Here is a 24,886-nt window from a genome sequence, read left to right as displayed (position 1 = left end):
GTCTCTGACATAATTGAATAAGTGTATAAGGACGTCTCTTGACCTTCCCTCCTTTTAAAGGTCGTTTCGCCTACGAGTCGCATCGCAAACGTCCTGTTCGCCAACGTATTTTAAGTCTGTTTCGCCAAATTGCTGGGTCAGTTCCGGCCAACTTCTTTAACATAAACAATGGCTTAAAGAACGAGTTATACACATATGTTTTGGACTTTGACGTGTCATACCTAAAAGAATGTGGTATATACCGCGGGGGTACTCCCCTAAAAAAGTGACGGGACTGCTCGTCGGAAAATTTCGAGGACACCCCTAAAAGGCACCAGAATCTTGTTATATGAGCGTGTCTCAAATTTATTTCCACCCCTAAGAGGTACCAATTCAACAACAACAAATAACATAACTGGCACTGCAAATTTTAATAGGTAATAAAGATTACTTTCGAACACTTTCCTCTCAATTAAAAGGCCTTTTTAAAAGTATTGTCATAAACCTTTTTCCTCATGAAGCGCATCGAACTCTAGCAGCAGTCATTTTAGGCTTTAGTACCCTAGGCGGTACCAATCCACAAATTTAAGCCCCTAAAAGGTACGACGAGCACCCCCGCCACTTTTATAGGGGAGTACTCCCCCCTCCGGGGGGTAGATACATTTTGTTTCGTGGGCGAAACGTCTTAAGACGTTGGCGAAATGACCTGTCACCATTCTACCACCCATCTAATTTCCTCATAGCCTCTAGCCTAGTATAACCTGATACAGCTGTGACTCCTGGCTCCTCCCAGCCCCCAAGTACAAGGTGGTCATCGAATAAACAAACATCGATTGGCGACTCTAATGAACGGTAAACCAGTGGTATTGGCGCCGCTAAAAGTCGGCTGTTTTCTCAGGCTAGTAAACACTAAGTAGCCATGCAAATATCAAGAAAAAAGACAAATAATCAAAGTAGCAAAAAAGGGAAGAAGCCTTAAAAGAATCACGAGAAAATGACAATTTACGTTAACGTCCTTGTTTTCAAACTCTCGTGTCTTTCTTTTCTTCCTTTCTCGAAAAAAAAATGGAACGTCTTATAGATCCTTGGCCAATATCCAATGGCATCTGAAACAATTTTTGTCTGTTTTCTCTTTCTCTTACCTGAATCTTCTTTTCGTTAAAGACGTTCTCAAAGCGGAAGAGGGCGCGGTAAATTGTTGGGTCAGTGTAATTGGCTTATGTGTAAACAAAGGAGTTCTCATACCGCAAATCCTTATTACAAAATAACCACAAGTCGGGAACGAAACGTAGGCATATTATCAGGTAGGCTGCAGTCTCAAGCTTATGGATTATTGCATTCAGTCTTATATTTCTCTTTTGAAAAACTGAATAGTTCAAGCTTCGTAGACTTCTTACAATTGAGTCGCATCGACGTCTTGTCGGGCCCAAAAAGCTCAGAAAAATTTGCAGTATTCGAAAAACTATTTCTGAAGAAACTAAGCCAAGATTTTTGGCGATGGCAGGAATCGAAAACTCATCTATCAAGTTGTAGAATTTTTACACCACACCCTGACGGAAGTCACCTACCTGTGTAAATGAAAACATTGTGATTTGAAAATACGCGGTTCGAGGTTCTTACATCAGGAAAATTAGATAAATTTGTAATTTGTCAAAAGCAGAGTGTTTTAGGGTCGAGATTAAAGCAAACAGATACTTCACTGGGTCAATAGGAAAGCCTTTTAAAATCGTATTTATAATTTGATCAAATTTCTCACAAATGTATGGTCATTTGGAAAATTCCATTTCCGCCGGAAGTTACGTTCGGTTGCCAATTTCTAGCTGTGCGCTGTTACTGAAGGTTTCGAAATTTTATTTTGCGGTATCTTAATTAATAAAGGCTTCTCAAAGAAGTCAGGTTTAAACCTTTGTGGATACAAACAGTTCGATCTGAAGATCCGATATCTATTGTCTTTGATACCGGCGAAATTTCGAAAATAGTAGACAAAAAATATAATGGTGCTTTGTGAACATGCCGCCAATGATTGACATGTGTCACAAGGTCGCCGAAAAGGAGAGTGTTGAATTTCAAGCAAAGGTTTGCGTCGGCAGTGTGTGTGAAGTCTTCATATGTTTTTCACGAGTTTGCCGCGTTTGAAACATTTTTTGTCGTCTGTAGTTGAAATGTAAAGGATAACCTATCATAGAAGAGCCATCGAAGTAAGAAGCATCGCTCCCTAAACGGTAATTTCTGTGTGTATATTCTAATCTCTATGAACATTTCAGTCATCTTTTCAAGTGTGTCTAGTTTTGTGCTGTATTTGCCAAGTTCCTCGTATTTGTTGTGTAATTTGTCTTAATACAATCTGTGGTAAAAGGTCGCGCTAGTTTCTTGATACTCTCTGTCATATGAACGTGAGCATGAGAGCTTTTGTTTCTTCAATATAACCGTGAAATAATTTTTAGTTTGTCCGTATAATCTTCACGTGAGAGTGCTCTTTACCAAGTTTTCCTTTAATTTGATTTTGTGGTATGCTTCTGTGAAAACTTGTCAAACGTGCAAGGTCGATAAGTACAGGATTATGCATGTATTTTTGGGTACAGAAGCACTTAGTACGCTTTGACTATAAGAAGATTTTGTTCGGCTAGTGGTCAAAACTGTTGTTCATATTTAGTACAATATTGTCTGGTAACGTATTTAACAGCAAAACTTCACATTAAGCTTAAATCAGAGCACGAGAACAAGCTCAGCTACTTGTGTATCAAAGAAAACTCCGTTCTCTAGTACTTTCAGGGCAAGTTAAGCTTCTGGAAGGTTTCGTTGGAGAAAAATCTCCAAATGGCAAAGTAAGCTTATCTGAAAATTATGTTAACAGTTCTTTATATGAAATAATGGCATGACTGTCGGTGAGAAAATAATTATGCCACTTTGATTAAAATTGAACTTTGCATTGCTCGAAATGAACCAACACTAACTCATTGTCTCCTGTATCTTATCATTTTGCATCTTTTCAATACAGAAATTACAAGAACATCTTGAATATGTTGCTTTGGTTATCAATCATTACAGTCACTCAGAGATTACAAATCTTCGCTCGTTCTATATCATTTTCTTCACAGTTTTCCTACTGTTAACTTGAATTCTACTCTCCCCTTCAAGGATAATTTATATACAAGTGCTGTTTACTGATGCTTTTCTTCTTATTTACTTCAGCTCCTATTTTTACCTATATTGTTTTTTATAACTTATGACCCTCCTTTGTCTTCGTTGCGTCGAACAACATGTGTTACTTGGAGTTATGATTCCTGTGGCAGAATATTGGATAACTTATTATTCTTTGCGCCCAATTAGTGGCTTCACAGAGCAAGGTTGCTTTTAGATAAATAATGAAACGCCAAGAAAAGCACATTTTTGTTTTGATTTGGGTTTTTGGGTCATTCGATCCTGGCAGCTTTCAGCGATAAAATCAGCACGCTTGCTGATTTCAAACACACGGTGATATTTTGCAAAGCAGTAGTATTTCAGTCAAGGAAAGAAAAGAAACTTTGATTTTACGCTGCAAATAGTAGCTAATTAGAATTTAAGTTTACAAAGCCATGCTGGGTTTCTGTCGTTTTACTTGAGTGTTTTGTAATGGCGAATTAAAAAAAATGATTACGTAGCGACTTTAAAACACTAGTAATCAGTGGCCAAGTCCGATACATTCAGATAAACTTATAATTACACACCCCTTAAAAGTATCTCTACAAACGAGGCTACATTCCCCCACGTTTCGTCTTGTTTATACTAGATGCCAGTGGGCTATTTGTAGTGTTTACAAAGCTGTTAAAATTATGTCTGTCTCTGTAGGGGACCACCAATGTCAGTAAAATTCATAAGGATAGACAAGGGAATCTTCTTTGTTTCATTTGAATTACCACACACGAGATTTTATTCACAGACTTCAAAAGACAGCACCATCGGAATGTACAACATAATAAAAAACACAGAAAGGCACTGTTGTCTTTCCTTTGGTCTTGTGGCAGGGGCCTTTCTCTGTGAGTGAAAAAATCCATTTCCTGTTACCTACATAAAAGAGCCAGCTTTCTAAATCTCTATTGTGGTCCCACTATCATCCTGAAAGTAGAATGATGAAATGATAACTGATTATGAAAACACCTTATCTTTCAAGTTGCAGAAATCATGAAAAATCTTGATAACTGGAAAGAGCTGCCCTTAGGCAGCTATAAAGATTTCAGTCAAAATTATGGCCCCTTACCACTCATGTGGAAAACTCCTACATCTGGATGGTGTTTACCTTATTTGCCATTAATTTCTGTGAAGTTTAGCGGTTTTTATTCTCGTACATGGATCTATCTTTTTTTCCACTATAATGTAAGTGCAACGTTTTTATAGGGTGGATTCATTTGGAACAGTGAAGGGTACATGTAAATGTATAGACATCATTTTTACTCACTGGAATTTTCATTGTTTTCAAACTTAAAAACAGTAAAAACTTCTAAGGCAAATGTGACAGCTATATGTGTAAGCTGCAAATAAATCTTCTAATTTGAGCAGTTATTTTTATGTTTCACTCAATTTGGTTACAGTTCCCACTGTTTGAATGGTGATAAATTTTGTGACACAGTTCCTTTCAGTTCCAAGAAACCATGTGATGTGTTATGTCAGTGCTTGGTCTAACACAGCACAAAACATCTTTGTCAATTACCTTTACCACAGAGTAAAGGGCCACTATTTACCCTTTTAAAATGTGGACCTTCACATGTTCTGAAAAGAATGCAAATGAGTCCTTATCAGTTTTAAATTCAGTTCATGTGAAGGTCGACTTTGAAATGGGTCCTGGTTGATAACAACGTAATACTAGAATCCATTCTGTTTTTCCTTTCTTTTTAATATTTATAGTAGTCTAGTCCCAGTAAGGTTTTTGTGTTTTACAAAGTTAAACAACTCCCTCAAGGATGTTGTATGTTGTAGCTTAATAATTGTTATGCATTAGGCAAATGACTGGATGATTCCTTTCCATAGGATGAAAACGAAGTAAAACTGGAATCAAATTTGTCATATTTGACTTTGTACATGGCATGTCCTTTCAATGATCATCCTGTGACAACATGTGTGATACAGTCAGTTAACTTGCCATATCTGTCTTCCAATGGCAAGAATTATGGGCAGGTTCATCCCATGGTTGCCACAGGTCAGGAAGTGGTCAGGAAAAAAAAATTCATTACGGACAGGGAAATGTCAGGGAATTTTATGTTCAGTATTGGAAAATTGAAATATTGAAGAAAAGTCAGGAAGTTGAAATATTATTATAATATACCATTGATTTAATAATACTCTTGAACACTGGAAGAAGTAGTTCCAGTCACTATGATCTTGGGGATCTTTAATTTTGTTCACGAAAAAGGGGAATTGTCGCTCTCAAGAGAGGTAAAACCTGCATATTCTTAAAAGAACGTGACAGAAAAATGAAACGGTAAGCTTTTAGGACGGATGCTACCTGCTACTAGATCTTTCATTTTTGTATTTATTTGGTCAGGGAAATTATATTCTAATTTTGTTGGAAAGAAATCAGGGAATTTCAAAACCTGATTTTTGTGGCAATCATACATGGTTAAGTGTAGATACATTGTTGTCAGTACAAAATAACATGTATTTAAAATATTATTTTTCACAATATTCATACTGTGAATTCCAGTGTACTCTCTAGAGTTTCATTTTTTCACTGATTCAGCGAAAGAATTTTCATAGTTTTTTTGTTCATTGCATTTTTGTAACCAATGTGTTGAAAGTAGATGCAAGTAAATGATAAAAATAACATTTGACTATGAATAGTATCATGACGTACACAGTGATATTAAAATATATACACTTGGGCAAAGTGCCTATTTATTTTCAGCAAGACTATTGCATGATATTAAGAACAGTGTGTTTGATGGTGTGCGTTAAAAACCACTGAGGCAAGAATGATGATTACTTAACAAGAATGATTCTGTCAAGAATAAATTGCTGAATGACAATCATTATTGTTGTTCTTTCTCACAGTTTTATCAAAGAATGCAGCTACATTTATCAACCATGTTCTGTTGCTAGAAGAGATCTCGTAATAAAAATATCGTAGGAATGTGGCATAGGAAAATCGCACGTTCTTCTCTTCTCACATTTATGTTATGCTGTTCATGGATAAGTTACGTTGCCAGCCAAGGTAAGCATTCCAAAACTTGTAGACTACTCTCTTTAGTTAATCACTTGTTAAAAATATTTACTATCTTAAGAGTAGGGTTGATTGCTGCTAACTTCTTAGGTCCAGTATTTCTTCCATTCATTCATTCATTCATTCGTTCGTTCATTTTGCTATTAACCACATTAGAATACATAAGAATTTATACGAGAAATTTATAATATATTAAAGATGATAGACACTATTCTAAATAAATTATTTTGCAAAATAATGTTCAAAGCAGTAATGACAAGGAAGCCTATATAGAAGCCGAGGGATTATACGGTATAGGCTTCCTGGCAATATAGGATACACCATGTGAATTAAGGGTACTGAATAAAAAATGGACTATTTTAAAAAGTAAAGAAAAGAAAAAGAAAAGTATGTAGCTCCACAAAGAGTATATTTGACCAAGAAAGAAGGAATTTTTTAAGTTTTTTGCCAAACAAACTGATACTTTTACTATTTTGAATTTCACGACTTAGCAAGCTTAGACATTGAAACCAAAAGTTTGGAGGGGGAAGGGGGTTAGGGGCTCACTTTCCTCAAATATCACTGGAAATTGAGCTTACATAAAGAGACCCTGGGATTGTTAATTAGATAGCAGGGTGCAAAGGAAGTCAGTTAAACAGCCTGCCATTTGGGCAAGCTCTAGCTAGCATGTACTAGCCCACAAGTCATTTCAGCTAGCCCCAAAACCCTCTTTGATAAGCAGGATTGATTACACTCCTTCTATAATTTGAATTTTCCCAAAACAACAGCACTTGCCCATCGGGCAAGTTAAGAACAAAAATCACTTGCCCGATAGCAAAATACACTAGCCCTGGGCTATTGGACACGACTTTCTTTGCACGCTGGATAGCCAGTCAGACTCAGGGATGTTGCTAAGGTAAAGCTAACAGGCTTTTTTATTGTTGAGCTTCTTTTTCTCTGAAACTACCCCTTGTTTTTGTTTTCAAGAGCAGTCTGAACTGTGGGCAAGCCCTTTTTCAGCCAGTGAAATCAGCCGGCGCTTAGGGACACCCCTGATCAGTCACCTTATAAAATTATAGCACCCACTGATTAATAAAAGGGGAGTAAAGTGATTGTGCTGTTGGCCTTTGCTGATTAGTTAGGTGGTGACTATTAAAAGCTACTGACATAAAACAAGGGGCCTTTACCTTAACCTTTTTACCTTTGCAGCCTATTAGTAGATGCTTATATCAAATTTCGATATAAGCAGCTACTTTCCATACACCTGTAATACAATCAACTCCCTTTATTGCGGACACTGTAGGGACCTTGAGTTGGTTTTCGTCATTAGCAAGAGTTGGTAATAGCGGGAGTGTTTTTCAGTCAAACATCTGTATTTTATTTTTGCCAGGGATTTAGCTGCTGTCTGTATTATTGGGGTGTCCGTTATGACGGGCTGTCCGCAAGGCGAGAGTTGACTGTATTTAACAAATGTGCCAAGCATGTTGTGATATTTTTATTGATTGAATAAGTAATGCAGATCCAATATACTATAGCCCAGGGTGCAAAGAAAGCACTTACCAGCAGAAAAGGCATTTCAAAATGCCTGGAAAAAATTTTGATGAGCAAGCAAGATTGATTACAGTTCTTTTGTAATTTGAATTCCCCAAAAAGCTCTGCTTGCCTATCAGGCATCTTAAGAACAGAATTCAATACCCCTTAAATAGCCCCGGGCTATTAGATCCTACTTTCTCTGCATGCTGTACCCATGTATATAATTCTCATCTCTTTATCACAGGACGCCCACCAGTTATTATTAAACAGCCCTCTGATGTTGTAGCTGAGAAAAACTCACCAGCTGACCTTGAATGTGGTGTCTTAGAACCTTCCAAATCCACGATCCATTGGCTTCATAATGGTGTAAAAGTTGAAGATGACACAAAGAGAGTAACCATGGATGATGGAAGCTTACACTTTTTTCGAGTGACAAGAAATCGTAAACGGACTCATGCAGGCATTTACCAGTGTGTGGCATCCAATTCTTATGGCACTACCAGAAGCAGAAATGCATCTTTAATAGTCGGAAGTGAGTTATTTTATATATATATATTTTTTACAATATTGCTTTTTACATTTTCCAGTTAGAGAGTAAAGAGTACAATGTAGAAATCATAATGGTTGTCTTCATTTGGGTTCCAAAAGCTCAGAAACTTCCAGTTGTGGTTGGTTGAACACAGGGATTAAAACAAGAAAAGTGTTCATTGTTTCAAATTTTTGACTGGCTGCAAAGTTTGACCAGCCACATTGTGCGCATGGAACTGTTCAATATTTTCACTTTGTTTTTGGGAACTTTGAATGGCCAGACATATAAATTTTAGTGCAATTAAGGTGGTTCCATTTGAAAGTAGCACCTAAATGCACAAATTTTCAGCTGGTCAAAAATTTGTCTGGTGCCTTGTGAATTTAGCCTGATTTTAACAGCATGTATTCTATCAACCAGCTTTCAAGTCCACCTTCCGATCTGAACCTAAAAACCAAAGCGTCTTTACTGGTGACACCGTGGTCCTTACCTGTTCTCCTCCAAAAGGGCGTCCCCTGCCTACAGTATCCTGGCTACATGATTGGCAGGTGATTTCAAATAGTAGTAGAACAGTCATTTCACCAAAAGGAAACCTGACAATCTCTTCAGTTACTAAAGCCGACCAAGGATCTTACGTGTGCAGAGCAGTTCATCAACTTGGGACACGAAACAGCCAGCAAGCCATTCTTACTGTTAAAGGTACTCTTCCTTGAATGACATAACACTGTCTTAGATATGCAAAAAAAGATCTTCTTCCCACGCCGTTTAGGTGGGATCCTGTTTTGAATACTTGAATTCCCAAAGCATAGACTGAAAAATTGAAAAGAAAGGTTTAAATTTTGTTGTCTGATTAGTAGTTGTGGAAAGCACATTTATGTCACTCCAAAGTCTCTTAAGACAGAATCTGTCACGAAATTGAGTAATTTTAATTTTCAGCGGACAAAAATCTTGTACCAGAATAATTTAAAGCATATCACATGCTTTTTTTTACTTTTTTCAAGGGCTAAAGATGTAATTAGTCATCTGTAATAACACCAAAGAAAATTTCTTATGAAAGCCCAACAAAATAACTGTCAATACTCACAAAATGACATCTTATATATGAAACATAATTCAGAATTTTACCTGTGTTTTCACAATTCTTGTGAAATTCGAAATTTATTTTCTCGGACTCCCATAAGAAATTTTCTTTGGTGTTACTACAGATGACTTACTACATCTTTAGCCCTTGAAAAAAATTCAGGTAAAAAAAGAATGCAATATTCCTTATAAATTATTCTGGTACGAGGTTTTTGTCCACTAAAAATTAAAATTACTCAATTTCCTGGTGGATTGTGTCTTAATCTCTCTCTCATTTTTTTTTTACTTTCAGAGTTTGTAAATCCCCTAACTGTCATACCATCTCAGCAAGTTGCCTACAAGGGGAATACCACAACATTTCAGTGTAACTGTGAAGGTGGCTCACAAGATGACGTGACATGGCAAAAAAAGGATGGATTGCTACCCAGCGGGCGGCATGTTATTGATAAGGGCCAGCTAAAAATAACAGATGTTGATTTTAAAGATGAGGGAACTTATGTTTGTAAAGCAACTATTGGACCAAGAGTACTGACTGCTGAAGCTACCCTGGACGTTCAGGGTAAGTATCATTCAAGGCAGCATGGCGAAGCGTTCAGAGTGCTGGCCTTGGGATCCTGAGGCGCCAATTTGAAACCTACTCTGAAAACTTGATAGCCTGAGAAAACAGCCAACATTTGGCAATGCTACCACTGGTTTCCCCGCCAAACGACGTGTGGAAACGAGGGCAGAAATTCCATACTGATGACGTGTCACTACTTAGATCTGGGTAGTGCTTCTGATTGGTCGTGCCGTGTAGGAAATTTGATTCAACCAATGTCATTTGGCAGGGAAACTGTTGGTGGCATCACCCAATGTCAGCTGTTTTCTCAGGGTAACCACTTGCTGGATTGTTCCTGGTAGTCCCAAGTTGAACTCCTCAACCACACTTTGAAACAGTAATAATGATTGTATTTAAGATCAGGCCCTGGATAAGGAATTAGAATTTCTCTGCACTCTCTATAAATCACCATCCTGGAAATATGCAGCTCCAGCTATTATTCCCACCTACCACGGTGACCTTAGTGGAGTATAGCATGCGTAGACAATTTGCATATTATTTTTCTATCCCCCATAGGCACTAGAGAAAAGCTGAGCAGCAAGTGAAATGTCTGTATCTCTTATCTACCCAAACATTGGATTAAAGATTTATTATTCTGCTTCATGAAATCACTTCAAACTTTCTTTTTCCCATCCCTCCATTGTTTGCTTAGTCCTCCTTTGGCAGAGGAAAGCTGTCTAATGGGTTTGTTACAGTGCAATTCAGGATTTTAGTATATTACTACAGCGCTCGACGTTGCGACCTTTGGGGTCGCCAATGCGACCAGGTTTTACTCAGTGGCGACCAAATTTTCATGCCTGGTCATCAACCTGGCCCCCAAGAAAGGTGACTTTCTTCTTTGGGAAAACTTACACTAATGATAATCCATTGTCCTTCACAAAACTAACGGATGGCTAACAGTTTTTCTAACGCTCTAACGTTTTGCCCAAACACTATAATGGTTTGTTTAAACCCTCTAACAATTTGTCTAAACGCTTTAACGATTTCAACACTCTAACGGATTATTCTTATGATTTCCTTAACCTTAAGCTTGAATACCTGTTTAAGGAGATTTACGCTTGAGTGTGGGCTCATTTCCCCAAACACTGGCTGGTAATCGAGCCTCAAGCGCAAACCGTTCGAAAGAAAGTTCAATAGGAAGTCTTAAGCACTCTTTTTCTGTTAAGGCCAAGTGAAAGATTTTAAGTTTATTGTATTGTATTAATTCTGAAATATAATTTTTGCGACCAGAATACTTGTTCTGGCAACCAAAAATGAAAACTTGGGGTCAGCTGGCCCCAAATTTTTTTTCTGAAAGTCGAGCACTGTACTGTGTAGTACATCTACGTTGGTGTGTTTTGTGTGACCTCCTCATTTCTTGTATGGTAAAAGGGACAGGTAAGGGGTGGAATACGAAGATTTTGATAAGTGAATTCATTTACCATCACTTCTTTCTTTCAGCCAAAGCAAAGATAACAGAAGGTCCCAAAGATGTGATTGTCTTTGAAGGCAACTCTACCAAGTTTAGTTGTGTCGCTCAAGGTGACCCCCAGCCAACAGTCTTCTGGCAAATGAAAAGACCAGATTCAAGGCCAATGTTTCCAAATGAAAATTATCAAGGTCACTTCTTTGTATCAAAATCCGGTGAACTTGAAATTATCGACATAAGGAAAGATGATGAGGGCGTCTACGTTTGTTTCGCTGTAAGTCCGAATGGAATCACTGAAGCAAAAGCACAACTGACTGTCATTGGTAGGTTTGATATGTTATTGCTTTGTGCCTCTTTGTTAAAACTAGTTGGGATCATTCAAGGCTGTGCTCTAAGAAAAATTGAACGGGAGCCCAGTGCTCTGAACTTGTGACACAATCCAGGTCAGCATATGATTTCTGTGGGGAAAAAAAAAAACAATAAGGTATGTTCATTTGTAGCATACACATATAGCCATTACACTTGCCAGTAGAGATTTTTTGAATTACATGTAAGCTCAAAAACCCTAAAAAATTTCAGAGGTCAAATGTGACAGTTATACACGTACACCGCAAATGAATCCACTGAAGATTTCTTAGGTGCCCAAGAGTACAATATGTTAGTTGCTGGGGCCACCAGGTACTGCTAGAGCACAACCTTGTAGTTTGTTGCACCTGCCGTTGTGCAGGTCAACTCTTAGTATTGAAAACAGAAAGTAATTGACATGGATGAAAAGGAAAGCACTACATTGAATATTATTTGTTTTAACCTTGCGTGCTAAACAGGGTCCATGGCTCTCTCCTGGTTAATCAGCCAATTTAGAGTAGTTTTTTGTGTGTTTGTTTGTGTTCTACCTTTTACCCAGTGGCTTGCTTACTTCAAACATGATAGTACTAACAGGTTATTCATAATATTATGTGCAAGTATCTATGTTTACAGTATGTTATCTTATGGCCATCATTTTGAATCCGTATGTGCTCCATAATAGGGCCATTTATATGAGGAAAAATAGGACGCGTCTTACATAAGACGCGTCTTAAATAAGACGCGAACTTTCCATATAAACAGCACATTTCGTCTAAAATAAGACGCGGCTTAGCTAAGACGCGTCTTATTAGATAAGACATGCTCGTATAAATGGTACAGTTCGTGTCTTATTTAAGACGCGTCTTATGTAACACGCGTCTTATTTTTCCTCGTATAAATGGCCCTATTATGTCTCTACAACCACGTGCACATCAATGATACATGTTACAAAAGCAGAAGGTGAAAGTCAAACTTTCAATGTCACTGTTTCGTCCAAAACCTATCTTGCACCAGGAACAAGAGTCTGCATATTGCTTGCCGTTTAAACAACGTTTTTGGGTAGTTCTGCCTCCTTTTGGCCAAATAGTTAGAGAAAAAAGCTTGAGTAGGGTTTAAGTCTGAGCATTTTTTTTTTTTGGGGGGGGGGAGGGGAGGAATTTCTAGTGGCAGGTGGATCAAACCATGTGTTATTTCTCCTTAGGATCAACAGATGTTCCCCCATCAGTTGTTTCTGGTCCATCAACCCAGTCAGTCTTTGAGGGAACCAATGTGCAATTCTCTTGCAAAGTGAACGGCATCCCAAAACCATCTGTTGCTTGGTTTAGACACAATGATGTTGCCCCTCTCCAGAATAGTTCAGCTACTGTGATGACACAGTCGGGACAAACATTTCGTCTGAGTATCTTAAACATCAGCCTTAATGACCAAGGAAGATTCAAATGTGTTGCTAGCAGCAAGTTTGGAACACACTCAAAAGAAGCAGAACTTCTTGTTCAGAGTAAGCTTTTAAATTGTGACCCTGAAATGATTGTAGAAAAGAAATACTTACGTACATTAGAAGCTACAGCCAGTTACAATGGCGTGATTCAGCTCTCCTGTTATCAAATTTGCAAGAATTAAACAATATTATTGCTTTGACTACTTTGAGTGGGTATAGGGGGCTAAATCTTCCTCCAAGGCATATAGAAACCTGCGGTGCCCAGCTTGAAGGTTTGCCCTAAACTGTGTAAGCAGCAATGCGTTCATTAGCATGAGATGCATGGATGCCCATGATCAAAAGATGCAACAACTGGAGAGCTGTACCGTATCAGACTGCTAAGGGAAAAACTCGCCAAAACAGTGAGGGTCAAAATGTCTCAGTTGTGGCTGTTGATTTCAAAGTATTCATAGTGAAGCATTCTGCTTTATAAGGAACCAACCTTTCCACCTGATGAACACCAGCAATAAGCATTTAAAACTCCAGGATCTAACCAGCAATTTACCAGGGCTTGAAAAAACTTGAATCCCGGCTTGTTCTTGGGGCAAGCATTTCTCCCATTTTGCTTGTCCAGGGCCACTTCTTGCTGTCTTAGTAAATGATTTTGTCAGAGGATGATTTGCTAGGACCCTTCCTTGCCCATTGGGCAAGTGAGCTTAAAAGTACTTGCCCAGCAAGAAAATCTAGTTGTCCCAGGCTACTGGATGGGAATTTTTTCAAGCCCTGCAAACAGCATATTATTCATGTACTTCCCCACAACAAATAATTATTTTAACCCTTTTTTTTACAGACTCAACAATAAATTTACACATGATTTTTTTTTACAGAGGTCATTATTACTACCACACCTCCTCCTACTACAACACCCACTACTGAACCGACAATTGCTCCTCTGGATCTGGTGGCAACTGCTGCTACACACAACACAGTGTCCCTTGTGTGGAGTTCTGTCCCACTCACTGATGCATCAACTGTCATTTACATTGTGGAATATCAAAAGAGGGACAGCAATGAGCAGTGGAGGGTGGCTGTGGATTCACTCAAGGCTAATAAGTACACAGTACGCCGCCTGGAACCGGACACAAGTTATGTTTTCAGTGTTAAAGCAGTTGATCAAAATGGAGTTGTTTTGACTCAAAGCTCCCAAAAAGTGGTCAAGAATACACACAAGAAGATTGTGGTTGCAATTGGTAAGTTAGGTCTTGCTTTCACTTTTGATGCTGAGAAGAATAGGCTGGTTAACTTTGGAAGCAATAGCTCTGTCGGTAGAGCACTTGTGAGCAGAGCAGGAGGTCATGATTCAATTACCAGGGTTTGGCTAATACTCAGGGGCTTAAAAGAACTGAGAAGCAAGGATACATCCTTTGCAGTGCAAGCAGATAGATCTTCACGTGGCTCGGATGACCACATAAAATGGCGGTCCCATCTCCAGCTGGAGACCCAAAAATACTGTCCCCAGTTAGAACTCCTGTAATAAATACATTGACTCTCAAATAAAGTGCTTTTTTAAAAGTAAAAAACTGTCTCAAACTTCATGACTTGTGGCAATTCAAAATACTCTTAAAATCACCTTTGACACCCAGCTTGTACTTCTGTGTTGACTAAAGAAACCTTGGTTTTGTTGTTTTAGTAAATATTTGGAGCATTCGTAACTGAGAAAATATCTGTTTTGTTTTTAGATCCCACACCATCATTTTATCCTGGTGATAATGTGAAGATTGATGTTTATCCAGTTCCCACTGGATCAGACCGGATTAATATTTCGTGGACTGTAAGTACTAAAATGATTTAGTCAATTATTGACTAAAAATACACTCGTGGTGTGAATTTTCTTCAATTCCACACATTTTTTTTATTAATAGATTGTTAAACTTCGTCACGGTGAAAAGTAAACATTTTTGTATTCCATCAACACAACAGCACTTTCTTTAGATTTTTCTGATTGGTCAAAGTAGGGTTGTTATCCTTCTTCATGTTGCTTCAGTGCCCAAAATGAAACTCTTGATTGATCCTGAATGATTTTGATTTTCTAAAATACTTCTAACACAAGAATTCTGTGGATTGCAAGTCTGGTGTGCTGGTCACTCAGTGATGCTGCGCCCCAGTTTCGCACGGTACTGGTGGAACAAAAATTTGATCATTAAAATCGAGGTCAAATTTTTGACCAGTATGGTGGAAAATTTGAACGGCAAGAGGTTAACATTGTGACCGTCTAAATTTTTGTACAGCAAATGCGTGGTTGCATGGACACTTAATAGGTTACTCACCTGGAAAAAGAGAGGAAAATTGCAAGCAGATATTGCCAACATGGGTTTACAAGTAATGTTATTACTCACTTTGCTTGGAAATATTACGGTTCGACAGTTCCATGTGAACAGTGCAAAAATTTGGAACGGTTCCATGTGAACAAAGTGTCCAGTCCTATTTTTCAACTGGTCGAAAATTTGACTGGTACTGTGTAAACGTAGCTTAAGAAGAAAGAGAGAAGAATTTTAACGTTGAATGTTTTACTTTGGCAGCTCTCCAGACCAGTCATCATATCAAGTGTGGTTGTTTTCTGGAAAAAGAGAGCCTCTCATAAACTGAACTACACTCAAACCTTTTTATTTTCAACCTCATCGTATCTGCTAAGAGAACTTGAAGCCAATACTACTTATAAAATCCGAGTCCAAGTGACAAGTGACATTGATTCTATACCCATCAGTGTTCCAGTATTTGCTACAACGCATGCACAACGTGAGTAACGGATAGAGTGCAACCTCGGGTTGCTTTAACCCTTTAACTTCCTATAGTGACCAACATCAATTTTCTCCTAACAATATCCATACATTGTCGAGTGCAACATCTATGAGAATCAATCAAATGATCACAAAGAGAAAAATCTCTGATCTTTTATCAATTTCTCCCAACTAATTCTGTAAGGAAATGTATAGAGATCAGTTTGGAGAATTTGTTTGTGGATATTGGGGCTTAAAGAATTAACCCTTCAAGCTCCAGTATCCGTAAAAAAATTCTCCAGTCTGATCACATGCATTTCCTTAAAGAATTATTTGAGATAATTTGATAAAAGATCAAAGCATTTTCCTTTGAATGATCATTTTATTAATTCTCATATTCTGCCTTCTTGATTGTATGTTGGTATTATTAGGGATAAGTTGATGCCGGCCACAGGGTCAAAGTCACTGAACTTTGACCCATATGGTTTAGCCAAATTTCATTCAAAATTTTTTTTGCCTTGAAATTCAATAATTCATTATTAGTACCTGTAGAAGATATTTGAGCTTGGTTAGAGATATTTATAAGGAAACAAAAGCTGATTTATTTTGCCCGTTTGAAAGGAAGTAAGGGCTTGGGAAAGATCTTCTTGGCGGGAAAGATGGATGGGAAAAGAGAAAGAGGACGACCAAGAAGGCAGTTGGAATGGGAAGCACAGGATGTTTTTGACATGTCTCTATGGCTTGCCAAAAACCCAAATGAATTCTTTGTTCTAGTGATTGGCAACCCTGATTGTGCTATCTGGTTGAAAGTAATTTTAGGCAAGGGTAGGGGGTGAAGGGCTCAGTAAAGAGAAGTGAGGCTCAATAAAAATTGAAAGCTTTCATTAAGTTTATAAGAGATTTTTAAATATTAACCTTTCTGAATAAATCTGTTGCCACACAGCTGGTACTATCCTGGGTGGTGGAAAAGGCCTCACTCCAGCAGCAGACATGGTCCCTCCCAGTGGAGAGGTCAGTGTAGTGGAGGGTCGAGCAGAGACAGGAGGCACATGGTATAAGATGAAACTGTTCATGCGCCAGCCATGGTTCATTGCTACCATGGGTGCAGTAGCTTGGATCATACTTCTGATCATTGTGGTGCTGTTGTACAGGCAAAGACGCAGCAAAAAGAAGGCAAAGTCTCCCGCAAAAGGTAATCAAACCTATATTATACCAGTAATTCATATTTTGTAACAGCATTTATTTATTTTTACAATAGTTATATTTACCTATTATATTGTATATAGCTGGTTCACTAAAGGTTGCTATGGGCATCGGCCATTGGGCAATAGGAAGCTATTGTTTGGTGGTCATTAGGCAAATCTTTGCATTGTTTGGTATTCTCAAATACCCAATTGCCAATTATTTTTTGTGTAGTTGGTAATTTTTTATTTTTAGTATTATGATTTTTACAAAGTTTATTAAAACGTGTGAAAAAAGAGCACAAAAAAACAGCCGTTTCGAGGGTGCCCCCTCTTCCTCATTGTTTTAAAGCAACTGAAAAAAGCACGCACAATGTAACGTTTAAATAAAAATCAAAACAAAGACGAACGTTACATGCGCTCACTGACTTTGAGAAGTTGAAATAAAGTTGAAGTAAGCATTCAGTCGGGCTGGTTGAAGTGTTTGGTGTCTGAATATCATTCTGGCCTCAAAACTGCAGCTTTTGTTGGACTTCTGAAGCCAGAACGGATCACCAAAGTAGTAAGTTAGTGTGATAGTTCAAGCGAAGAGCCATCCAGTTCATTGTTATTATCATCTCCATCCTCATCCTCAACATCACTGTCGTCATCATCATCATCATCATCATCATCATCATCATCATCATCATCAGTAGTATTATTTAAAAACGTTTTAGTCTTTTTTAGTCAAAACTCCTTCCCTCTGGGAATGAAAGATGAAAGTGTCATAAGGTGGTTCTAACTTTTGAGACTGTGGGCGAAAACCTATGGTGGTACCACTGAAGTGAAACCTCTTCAGCAGTACTTTCACATGGTACTATTTATTTACAGTGGACCCTCGATTTATCGAAGTGTCAAGGGACTGAGGAAATTTGTTCGTTATATCGAGGGTTTGTCACATCGAAAACCTGTCTGAAATTTGGGATTTTTGTTGAATTTGACTCTGACGTCTTTTGAGAATTAAAGGGCTAACCATAGTTAGTGGAGGTAACTGAATGTGAGAAAGTGGGAAGAATCAAAGGTAAAAACAACAGTGACGTTATGTCGGGAGCTCCCTGAGTGTGCACAATCTTTTTGTTGTTGTTGTTTTTGTTCTCTCCTTGTGATGGAATGAATTATAGAGACGTTTCTGTTGGTCAGCAAAACGCACAGATTTCCGCAAGATCTAAAGAATTTTTGCCTTTTCTTTCCAGTCTTTGTGCCAGTAGAAAACGTACCTCGAAGTCCTACGTAAGTGCTGTTTTAGTTTTGTGTTATTCGTAGCTGCCACTGTTTTTCTGGATTCAAAGTTTTTCTTTATCAGTCTATAAAGAAGCTACCAAGAGCTCAGTATCAGTAGCGCCAAACAGTTTGGCATTAAACTGTCTGAATTGTGTAGTAATAAATAAACTGCCATACTAAAACAGACTGCGTTTAGATTATCTACAAAACCACCAGCCTGGTTTTTTTCAACGTTTTCGCAATTTTTGTGAAAGTGTTATGTGATCGTGATTTGACATGAAAGACGTTGTCAATCGTTCATCTTTTTCTGTATCCTGGGTACCAGAGTTTTTTTTCTCGCTTGCGGGTTGATGCTTAGGTGTCAGCCGCAGGCCGACAGATCTTCGGCCTAAGGACGAAGTCGCGAGCGGCTTGACCGAAACCGGAAACCGCGCTTGAAAAGTCTCTGTCACCCAGTGTACTTTTTGTGAAAATAAGCAAAACTATCAAATTGAAATACCGTATTTTCCCTTAACCCTCAGGTTGCTATTACGCATTCGCAGCACGCATGTACACAGCATAAGTTTGCACGCGCTTTTTGGACCGTCTATTACTTTTTATCTGATAACGCGATAACGCGCGTTTGGACCTTCTGTCCATGAAATTATGCCCCGAGAAATTGCACAAAGCACAGCGTCGGAGCAAGGACGTGATCTTGCTCTCTATTCCTAACCTTTGGCTATTACCAGTTTTCAATTCTTATTGTTTGTGGATATTTACAGAACACGCACGTCCAAATTTCTTTGGATGGAAGAGCGTAATTCAGACATTCCCCAGCAGCTGAGTAACAACCATTCCAGTAACAGCTCCGTTTCTGACTGCACGAGACCTGTGGCAAACTGCTGTGGCAGCGGCGGTGGAGGTGGCAGGAGTGTCTCCTGCTCAAACGGCAGCCTTGATTTCTCCAATAAAGTTACTATGAATCATTTATCAGGTACGTAATGCTAATATATAGATTTAGCCAAGGCCAAAAGCGGAGCTCACGTGGGAACTTTAAAGGATTTTTTTTCTGTGCCTGCGATCACTTGAATACCATAACTGGTCAGCGGAGAACCTTAAAAAAACACGTTACCTCAATGAGTTTTGCACCTGAGCCCACGATATAATCATATACCCTATTTTGACAGCTGTCAATTGATTATTACATGGATGTCCAATGTCAAGTTAAACATAATTTGTATATGCCTTGGACTTTCAAGTTAGTAAGACATTTCACATCCGCTAACATGGACAGGGGGGAAGGAAGTACGGATGGACGATTTTGCCAGAACCCAAATTTCTGGATAACCAAATTTTCTTACCCATGGTGCTTCACTGCGCGCTTGGCGCGCGCGCGAGAGCTCCGCTAATAATACTCAACACAAGAAAGAGTGTTTTGTCAGGATATCAAACACTGAGAAATGGTTTGACCCTTTCACCGATTCGTACTGGAAAAACAGGATGCAGCCGACAGCAATTCCCGGGGATTTGCATTTTTTTCTCTCGGTCAGCAGATTGATGACACATTGTATCCATAAATCCATTAGGTCTTGTTGTTCATAGGTCTCAAGGTTTATAGGTCTCGTCTCTGTGGTTTTTCTTGTTGTTACGGAAACCATTGTTGGTTGGCTTTTGTGTTGTGGTGTGGGCATTGTTCCGTGTCTTTTCAACCTTTTGTATTCTTCTCGTCGTTTCGTCGTTTTTGCTGTTCCAAGTTAGGTGTTTTTAGTGTGAGGACTTTTGCTTTGGTTTGAAAACCGCTCTAATGCTGTGATTCTCTTTGTCTGACCAGGAAGCAATAACCGTATAGAAGCAAACAATTATATGGAGCAAAGTAAGCCTAACAACTTACCAAACTCACTGAATCGCTACAACGAGCACGTGAACAAGAGCAACAAGTTTCCAGATTCCCCTCCAAGCTGTAAGTAAAATGAACGTAATACTTTAAGCTAGTATCCAAACCGTTTGTGTAGGTAGGAGTACAGAGCGTATCGTTGTGTTTTGTAATAGAAAAGGAACTGTCCACTCAAGTTTCTCCAGTGCCAACCGCTTGTTACAAGGAATCCGCTCCGACGAAAAGCTAGAACTTGAAATTTCAGCATTGGGCGGTGCGATAGTGTTGCGTGATGACACAAAAATACGGCTGTGTTGGGGTCCAAGCGCGCATGAGAATCGCTGCGCCGCGTGTCACCTTCCTCGGGGTAGCAATTTTCACGCGCTTGGGTATTTCTCTTACGCAACTATCTCTGAGGAAATGAAGTACTACTCGTAGTCTATCGCAGGCTTGTTACGTTCACACGCATTTGTTAACTCATTTTGTTTCTTTTATAGCGTGTGGGACACCAAATGGATCTAGAGGCGCGTCTGATAGCACTCTTCCAATGAGTATTCCTAGAGAGAGACTTCGTTACTACGACTACACACTCGATGGCGGCCCCAACAGAACCAAGTCCAGGAGAAGGGACCCTAATCAGACACCGAGTGATACTAGTGATACGGAGAAAACTAAACCCAAGCTAAAGATCCAGTCGTTCGAGATGGCCGGAAACTTGCACAATACGAGTACATTCCACTCGGAGCCTCCACCAACGTACGAGGCTGTGCTGAAAGAGACCGAGATGGAGATGAAGAAATACCCGGTTGGTGGTGCCAAGAGCACGGACGACGATAAGGATAATGGTGAAGAAGAGAAAGAGTTAGAGGATGTTGCCAAGGAGACGGGCAAAACCGATTCACCTGAGACGGCCGCTTTGGAAAGGCCCTCCAGCCCAGGAAGTGAACGAAGTTGTAAAACATCAACAAGTTGTGGGTCACTTTCAAGGAAGAGAAAGGCTCTAAAACCACCTCCTCGGCTGGCTATTTTCAACTGGGCAGATCTTCTACCTCCCCCGCCGGTGGAGCCACCGCCCAGCAGCTTGGGTTCCCCTCCCCCCTCTCCGCCTTTCAGTGAACGAAGTGCTATGACGGGAATGACTGGAAGAACTGGAATGAGTGGCATGAGTGGAATGACTGGTATGAGCGGTATGACAGGAATGTCCGGAATGACTGGAATGAGCGGAATGACAGGTCAAAGTGGATTAACCGGCAAAAGTGGATTCACAGAACCCATGAGCACCAACTCTCCAAGTCGGCGTCGTAAAAAGAGAGATGGTGCGACCAACGACGGAGAACTGGAATCTATGGCGAGCAAGTCGGAAAAATCGAAAAAATCTCGGTCGAAGCCCAAGCCAATTCCGATAGATCTCGAGGGCATCACGAGCGACATTATTATGCAATGGGCTGAGTCCGTAACGAACACGAGTGGATCCGAAGATGATTCGTCGGCATCCAGCCCGAGCCGAATTAGCGGAATCAGCAGCGACGGTTCATTCTTCACAGATGCGGACTTTGCACACGCCGTGCGTGTTGCCGCCGAATGCGGCGGATTTAATACGGATGCGTACGGACTAATGGACTCCCTCGGGATACCTCCCCCGTATGCCGCAGCCCCCGGTTGGAAACGAAGCAATTCTTTTTCCAACGATAATGAGGCTACCGTAGGAACGGCGGCCATGTATGGACCGCGTCCTCTCAGAAAGAGATGGGAGACAGGGAGCGAAGGTGACCTTGAGTACACTCCGCCTAATCGTGTACGTCCGAGGTTGAGACGCGATAACGAAAAAGGACCCAATGATACAGGTCCAAATCCCATGCGGACTCCCAGAGGGGCCCCGGGAGAGCTTGTAAGACATGCACCTGGTATGCGCGCTCCCGTACCTATTGTCCCTTCACAGCCAAGAAGACCGCTTCACAGGGCGGCCCGACCAGGGGGACCCCCGGGGCAAATAAACCCTGGGATTCTTGTCCAGCCGTTAAAAAAGACAACGACGATAAGCGGAGCGGAGCCACGAGAGCCAATTAAAAAGAAGTACGCTATAGTAAAGAAGATCCCACAGAGCCAGGAAACTGAAAAAGTGGTGGGCTATAACAGCGCAAGCATGAGCTCGAGCAAATCAAGCGCCAGCACCAGTACAGCAAGTACAGTAAAGAGCAGTTCTTATGCTGCGTCAGCGCGAGGCGACTCCGAGGCAGATGAGGTGAGCAGCAGTATTGTTATCATTGTTAAGGGAAACTGCCCGCCTACCCCTCCCCTAACCCAGCATTTTGTCTTAACCCGGGTTTAGATTCCATTCCATGTTTGGAGTCCCCGGTAAGGGAAATTCAGGGGTGCTTACCATTTGCACAAACCACCCTGGTGGAAATCTTGTGCATAAGCCAGGGGCACCCAACGAGAATATAGTTCAAAACCACTTAAACATAGCATTGTTAAACGTATTTTAGTATTTAAACTGTAGATATAGGCATATTTTTATCCCCTAAAAATTTTTCATCTGTTCGGATTTCCTAGCTTAAAGTCTGGTGATCCAAAAGTTATAGGGACCCAAACTTACCTTTTCGAAAATTTTAGCCAAAAAAAAAGGCTCCCGAAAATTCTAGGTGACCTTCTTAGCGTAAAAATCCGTTAAAAATGGGCAATTATACCATTTTTAAGATGTTCAAAAATCCCAGGAGAGGCAGGCATGCAAGAAATTTTACAACAAATGTTCCGAAAATTCTAGATCTCAAATCGTCTTCCGAACAGATTTCATTCCGAAAATTGACGTTGGGTGCTACTGGTAAGGATGAGACTATAGAATTTGACTTGGTGGGAGAACGATCCGCTACAAAGGTTATCCAATCACCTGAACAGACTAAACTGAGTTGAAAAATTGCATCGCCTCAAATCACGGCCCATATTTTCTGAAGCTTCTCACACGGAATGGCGCGAACCATTTGATTTTCCAACCGGAATTTCCGGTTTTCCTAAGTAAATGATAAGTACCCTAGTTGTACCGCCCCGACCCATAGGTCTTGGGATGATGCGGCTCTTGTGTGCTCTGTACACGTGATGGGCTTTTAATACCAAAAGTAGACTGTTCACAGTCCCCTATTTTTTCGTGAGATCGTCGAGACCGAGTGCTCATCGTTCCGGGCGCGCCATCTTTGTTTCAAATGTACTGAGCTGAGTGGGCGGGCCCCGAGTTTTATGGCCAGGCTAGACTCGGTACATTAGAAGCCAAGATGGTCGCCCCTATGGGTACATACCGATCCTGACGATCTTACAAAAAAAATTTGGGACTGTGAACAGGCTATACCAAAGGTGGCTGAAGTCAATATTTGCAGTGCTGAAAAATAAGTTGTCCCATGTGAAAGTACTGCTGAAGAGCTTTCATTTAAATGGTCACACCGTAGGATTTCGTTCAAAGACTCAAAAGTTAGCACTACATACTAAATAAATAGCACCAGGCATGTGAAAGTACTGATGAAGAGGTTTCATTTGAATAGTCAAGCGCCTTTGCACTCTGAGTGTGAAACGGTAAATATCTTAATATCGGTTAATGAAGTAATTACCACGTTATTAGTATCAGTGACTATAATTATCAATGTTTCGTTATTCTTTATTGATTTAACCTTTTTTTGTTTTCTTTGTTTACAGAATGCTACGTAGGACTCATGGTAAAATGGTGGTACGTACGTATAGATGACAAGAAGTCAACATACAGAAAAATTATTGTAATTACTACACCCTAGCTGATAAAAAAAAATTCTAGGCTTTCTTCTTAGCCCTGCTGTTTAGCGCGTTATTCTAAAGCTTTAGCAATAGTCGTTTAAAGGTAAATAACTAGGTAGGGTTTAAATATTCTACAGTTTCATTACAAGGAAGAAAGTGAAAAACTTGGACCCCTAAACAGTTTCTTTATCATACAGTTGCAGTTTTTCATCTGTATCCCGTACTGGATAAAATTATAAATAGCTGTTGCCCGGGAAGGATACATTGTGAAATTGTTGGTCGCTTGGTGGTTTGTTTTTCTGGTTATAATACGGGTCATCTCCGGTGTAATATAATTCATTCGTTTTCTTTGTTTTATGGACTATCGTCTGGGTTAGGTTCATTGTTAAGGATGTTTTGCTTTCTTTCTTTTACGTAGCCGTGAGTAGTAAATTATATTACACCGGAGATGATCCAACAAAGCACTTAAAAATTTTCGCTCAGTTCACCCGAAACTTTGAACGGCTAGTCTAAATTTCGTACGGGAAACCCAAACGCATGAATTTTCCACCGGTCGTCCGGCAGCGTGTGAACCAAACGTAGCTTTAATGTCTGTTTCCTTAGGAAGTTAGCTTTGTTCTCTCGACTTTGGCTCCCCCAAAAACATCGACACTGTAGGGAAAAGAGGTATATTGTTCGGTTTGTGTTCGTTTTCAGGGATTGGTGGAATCCCGGAAACTTAACTGTAATAATTGAAGAGAGAGTTTGAGCTTCACGTATACGGCAAACGGCAAACTTCAGATTCAAGTTGAGAATTTCTCAAAACAGCTCAAAACAATTCTTATGGATAAAAAATTGCGTAAAAACTACTAATTTAGTTGTTGTAGAAATAATGAGCAGTAAACGACAAGTCAAGAGGAAACTTGGTCACGTGGTACAAATTCACGTTTGCTGTTTGACGTAAACGTGATGCTTAACCTCTCTAATGGTATTGAACAATATCGCTTGTTAAACAAGGATCAC

The 24,886-nt window shown here is 39.7% G+C and overlaps 1 protein-coding gene across 1 annotated transcript in view; it reads left to right on the top strand.

Annotated features, from left to right (window-relative positions):
• Positions 1-2,042: 2,042 nt before the first annotated feature.
• The window catches only part of LOC140951212 (uncharacterized), a 23,787-nt gene continuing 943 nt past the window's right edge, over positions 2,043-24,886 (top strand). The window contains exons 1-16 of the mRNA XM_073400440.1: positions 2,043-2,201; positions 6,004-6,163; positions 7,929-8,216; positions 8,631-8,909; positions 9,583-9,849; positions 11,329-11,619; positions 12,843-13,139; positions 13,946-14,308; positions 14,798-14,889; positions 15,638-15,854; positions 16,779-17,027; positions 18,249-18,285; positions 19,038-19,249; positions 20,087-20,215; positions 20,626-22,370; positions 23,810-24,886. The exon at positions 23,810-24,886 is cut by the window's right edge and continues 943 nt beyond it. Of these exons, the coding sequence (XP_073256541.1) occupies positions 6,082-6,163; positions 7,929-8,216; positions 8,631-8,909; positions 9,583-9,849; positions 11,329-11,619; positions 12,843-13,139; positions 13,946-14,308; positions 14,798-14,889; positions 15,638-15,854; positions 16,779-17,027; positions 18,249-18,285; positions 19,038-19,249; positions 20,087-20,215; positions 20,626-22,370; positions 23,810-23,821 (4,560 nt within the window). The 5' untranslated portion in view covers positions 2,043-2,201; positions 6,004-6,081 and the 3' untranslated portion in view covers positions 23,822-24,886. The remainder of the gene's footprint in view (positions 2,202-6,003; positions 6,164-7,928; positions 8,217-8,630; positions 8,910-9,582; positions 9,850-11,328; positions 11,620-12,842; positions 13,140-13,945; positions 14,309-14,797; positions 14,890-15,637; positions 15,855-16,778; positions 17,028-18,248; positions 18,286-19,037; positions 19,250-20,086; positions 20,216-20,625; positions 22,371-23,809) is intronic.

This window comes from Porites lutea, chromosome 10 (assembly GCF_958299795.1).
Source record: "Porites lutea chromosome 10, jaPorLute2.1, whole genome shotgun sequence".
NCBI lineage: Eukaryota > Metazoa > Cnidaria > Anthozoa > Scleractinia > Poritidae > Porites > Porites lutea.
Note: the sequence above shows the minus strand (reverse complement) of the source record. Positions and strands in the feature narration are given on the sequence as shown.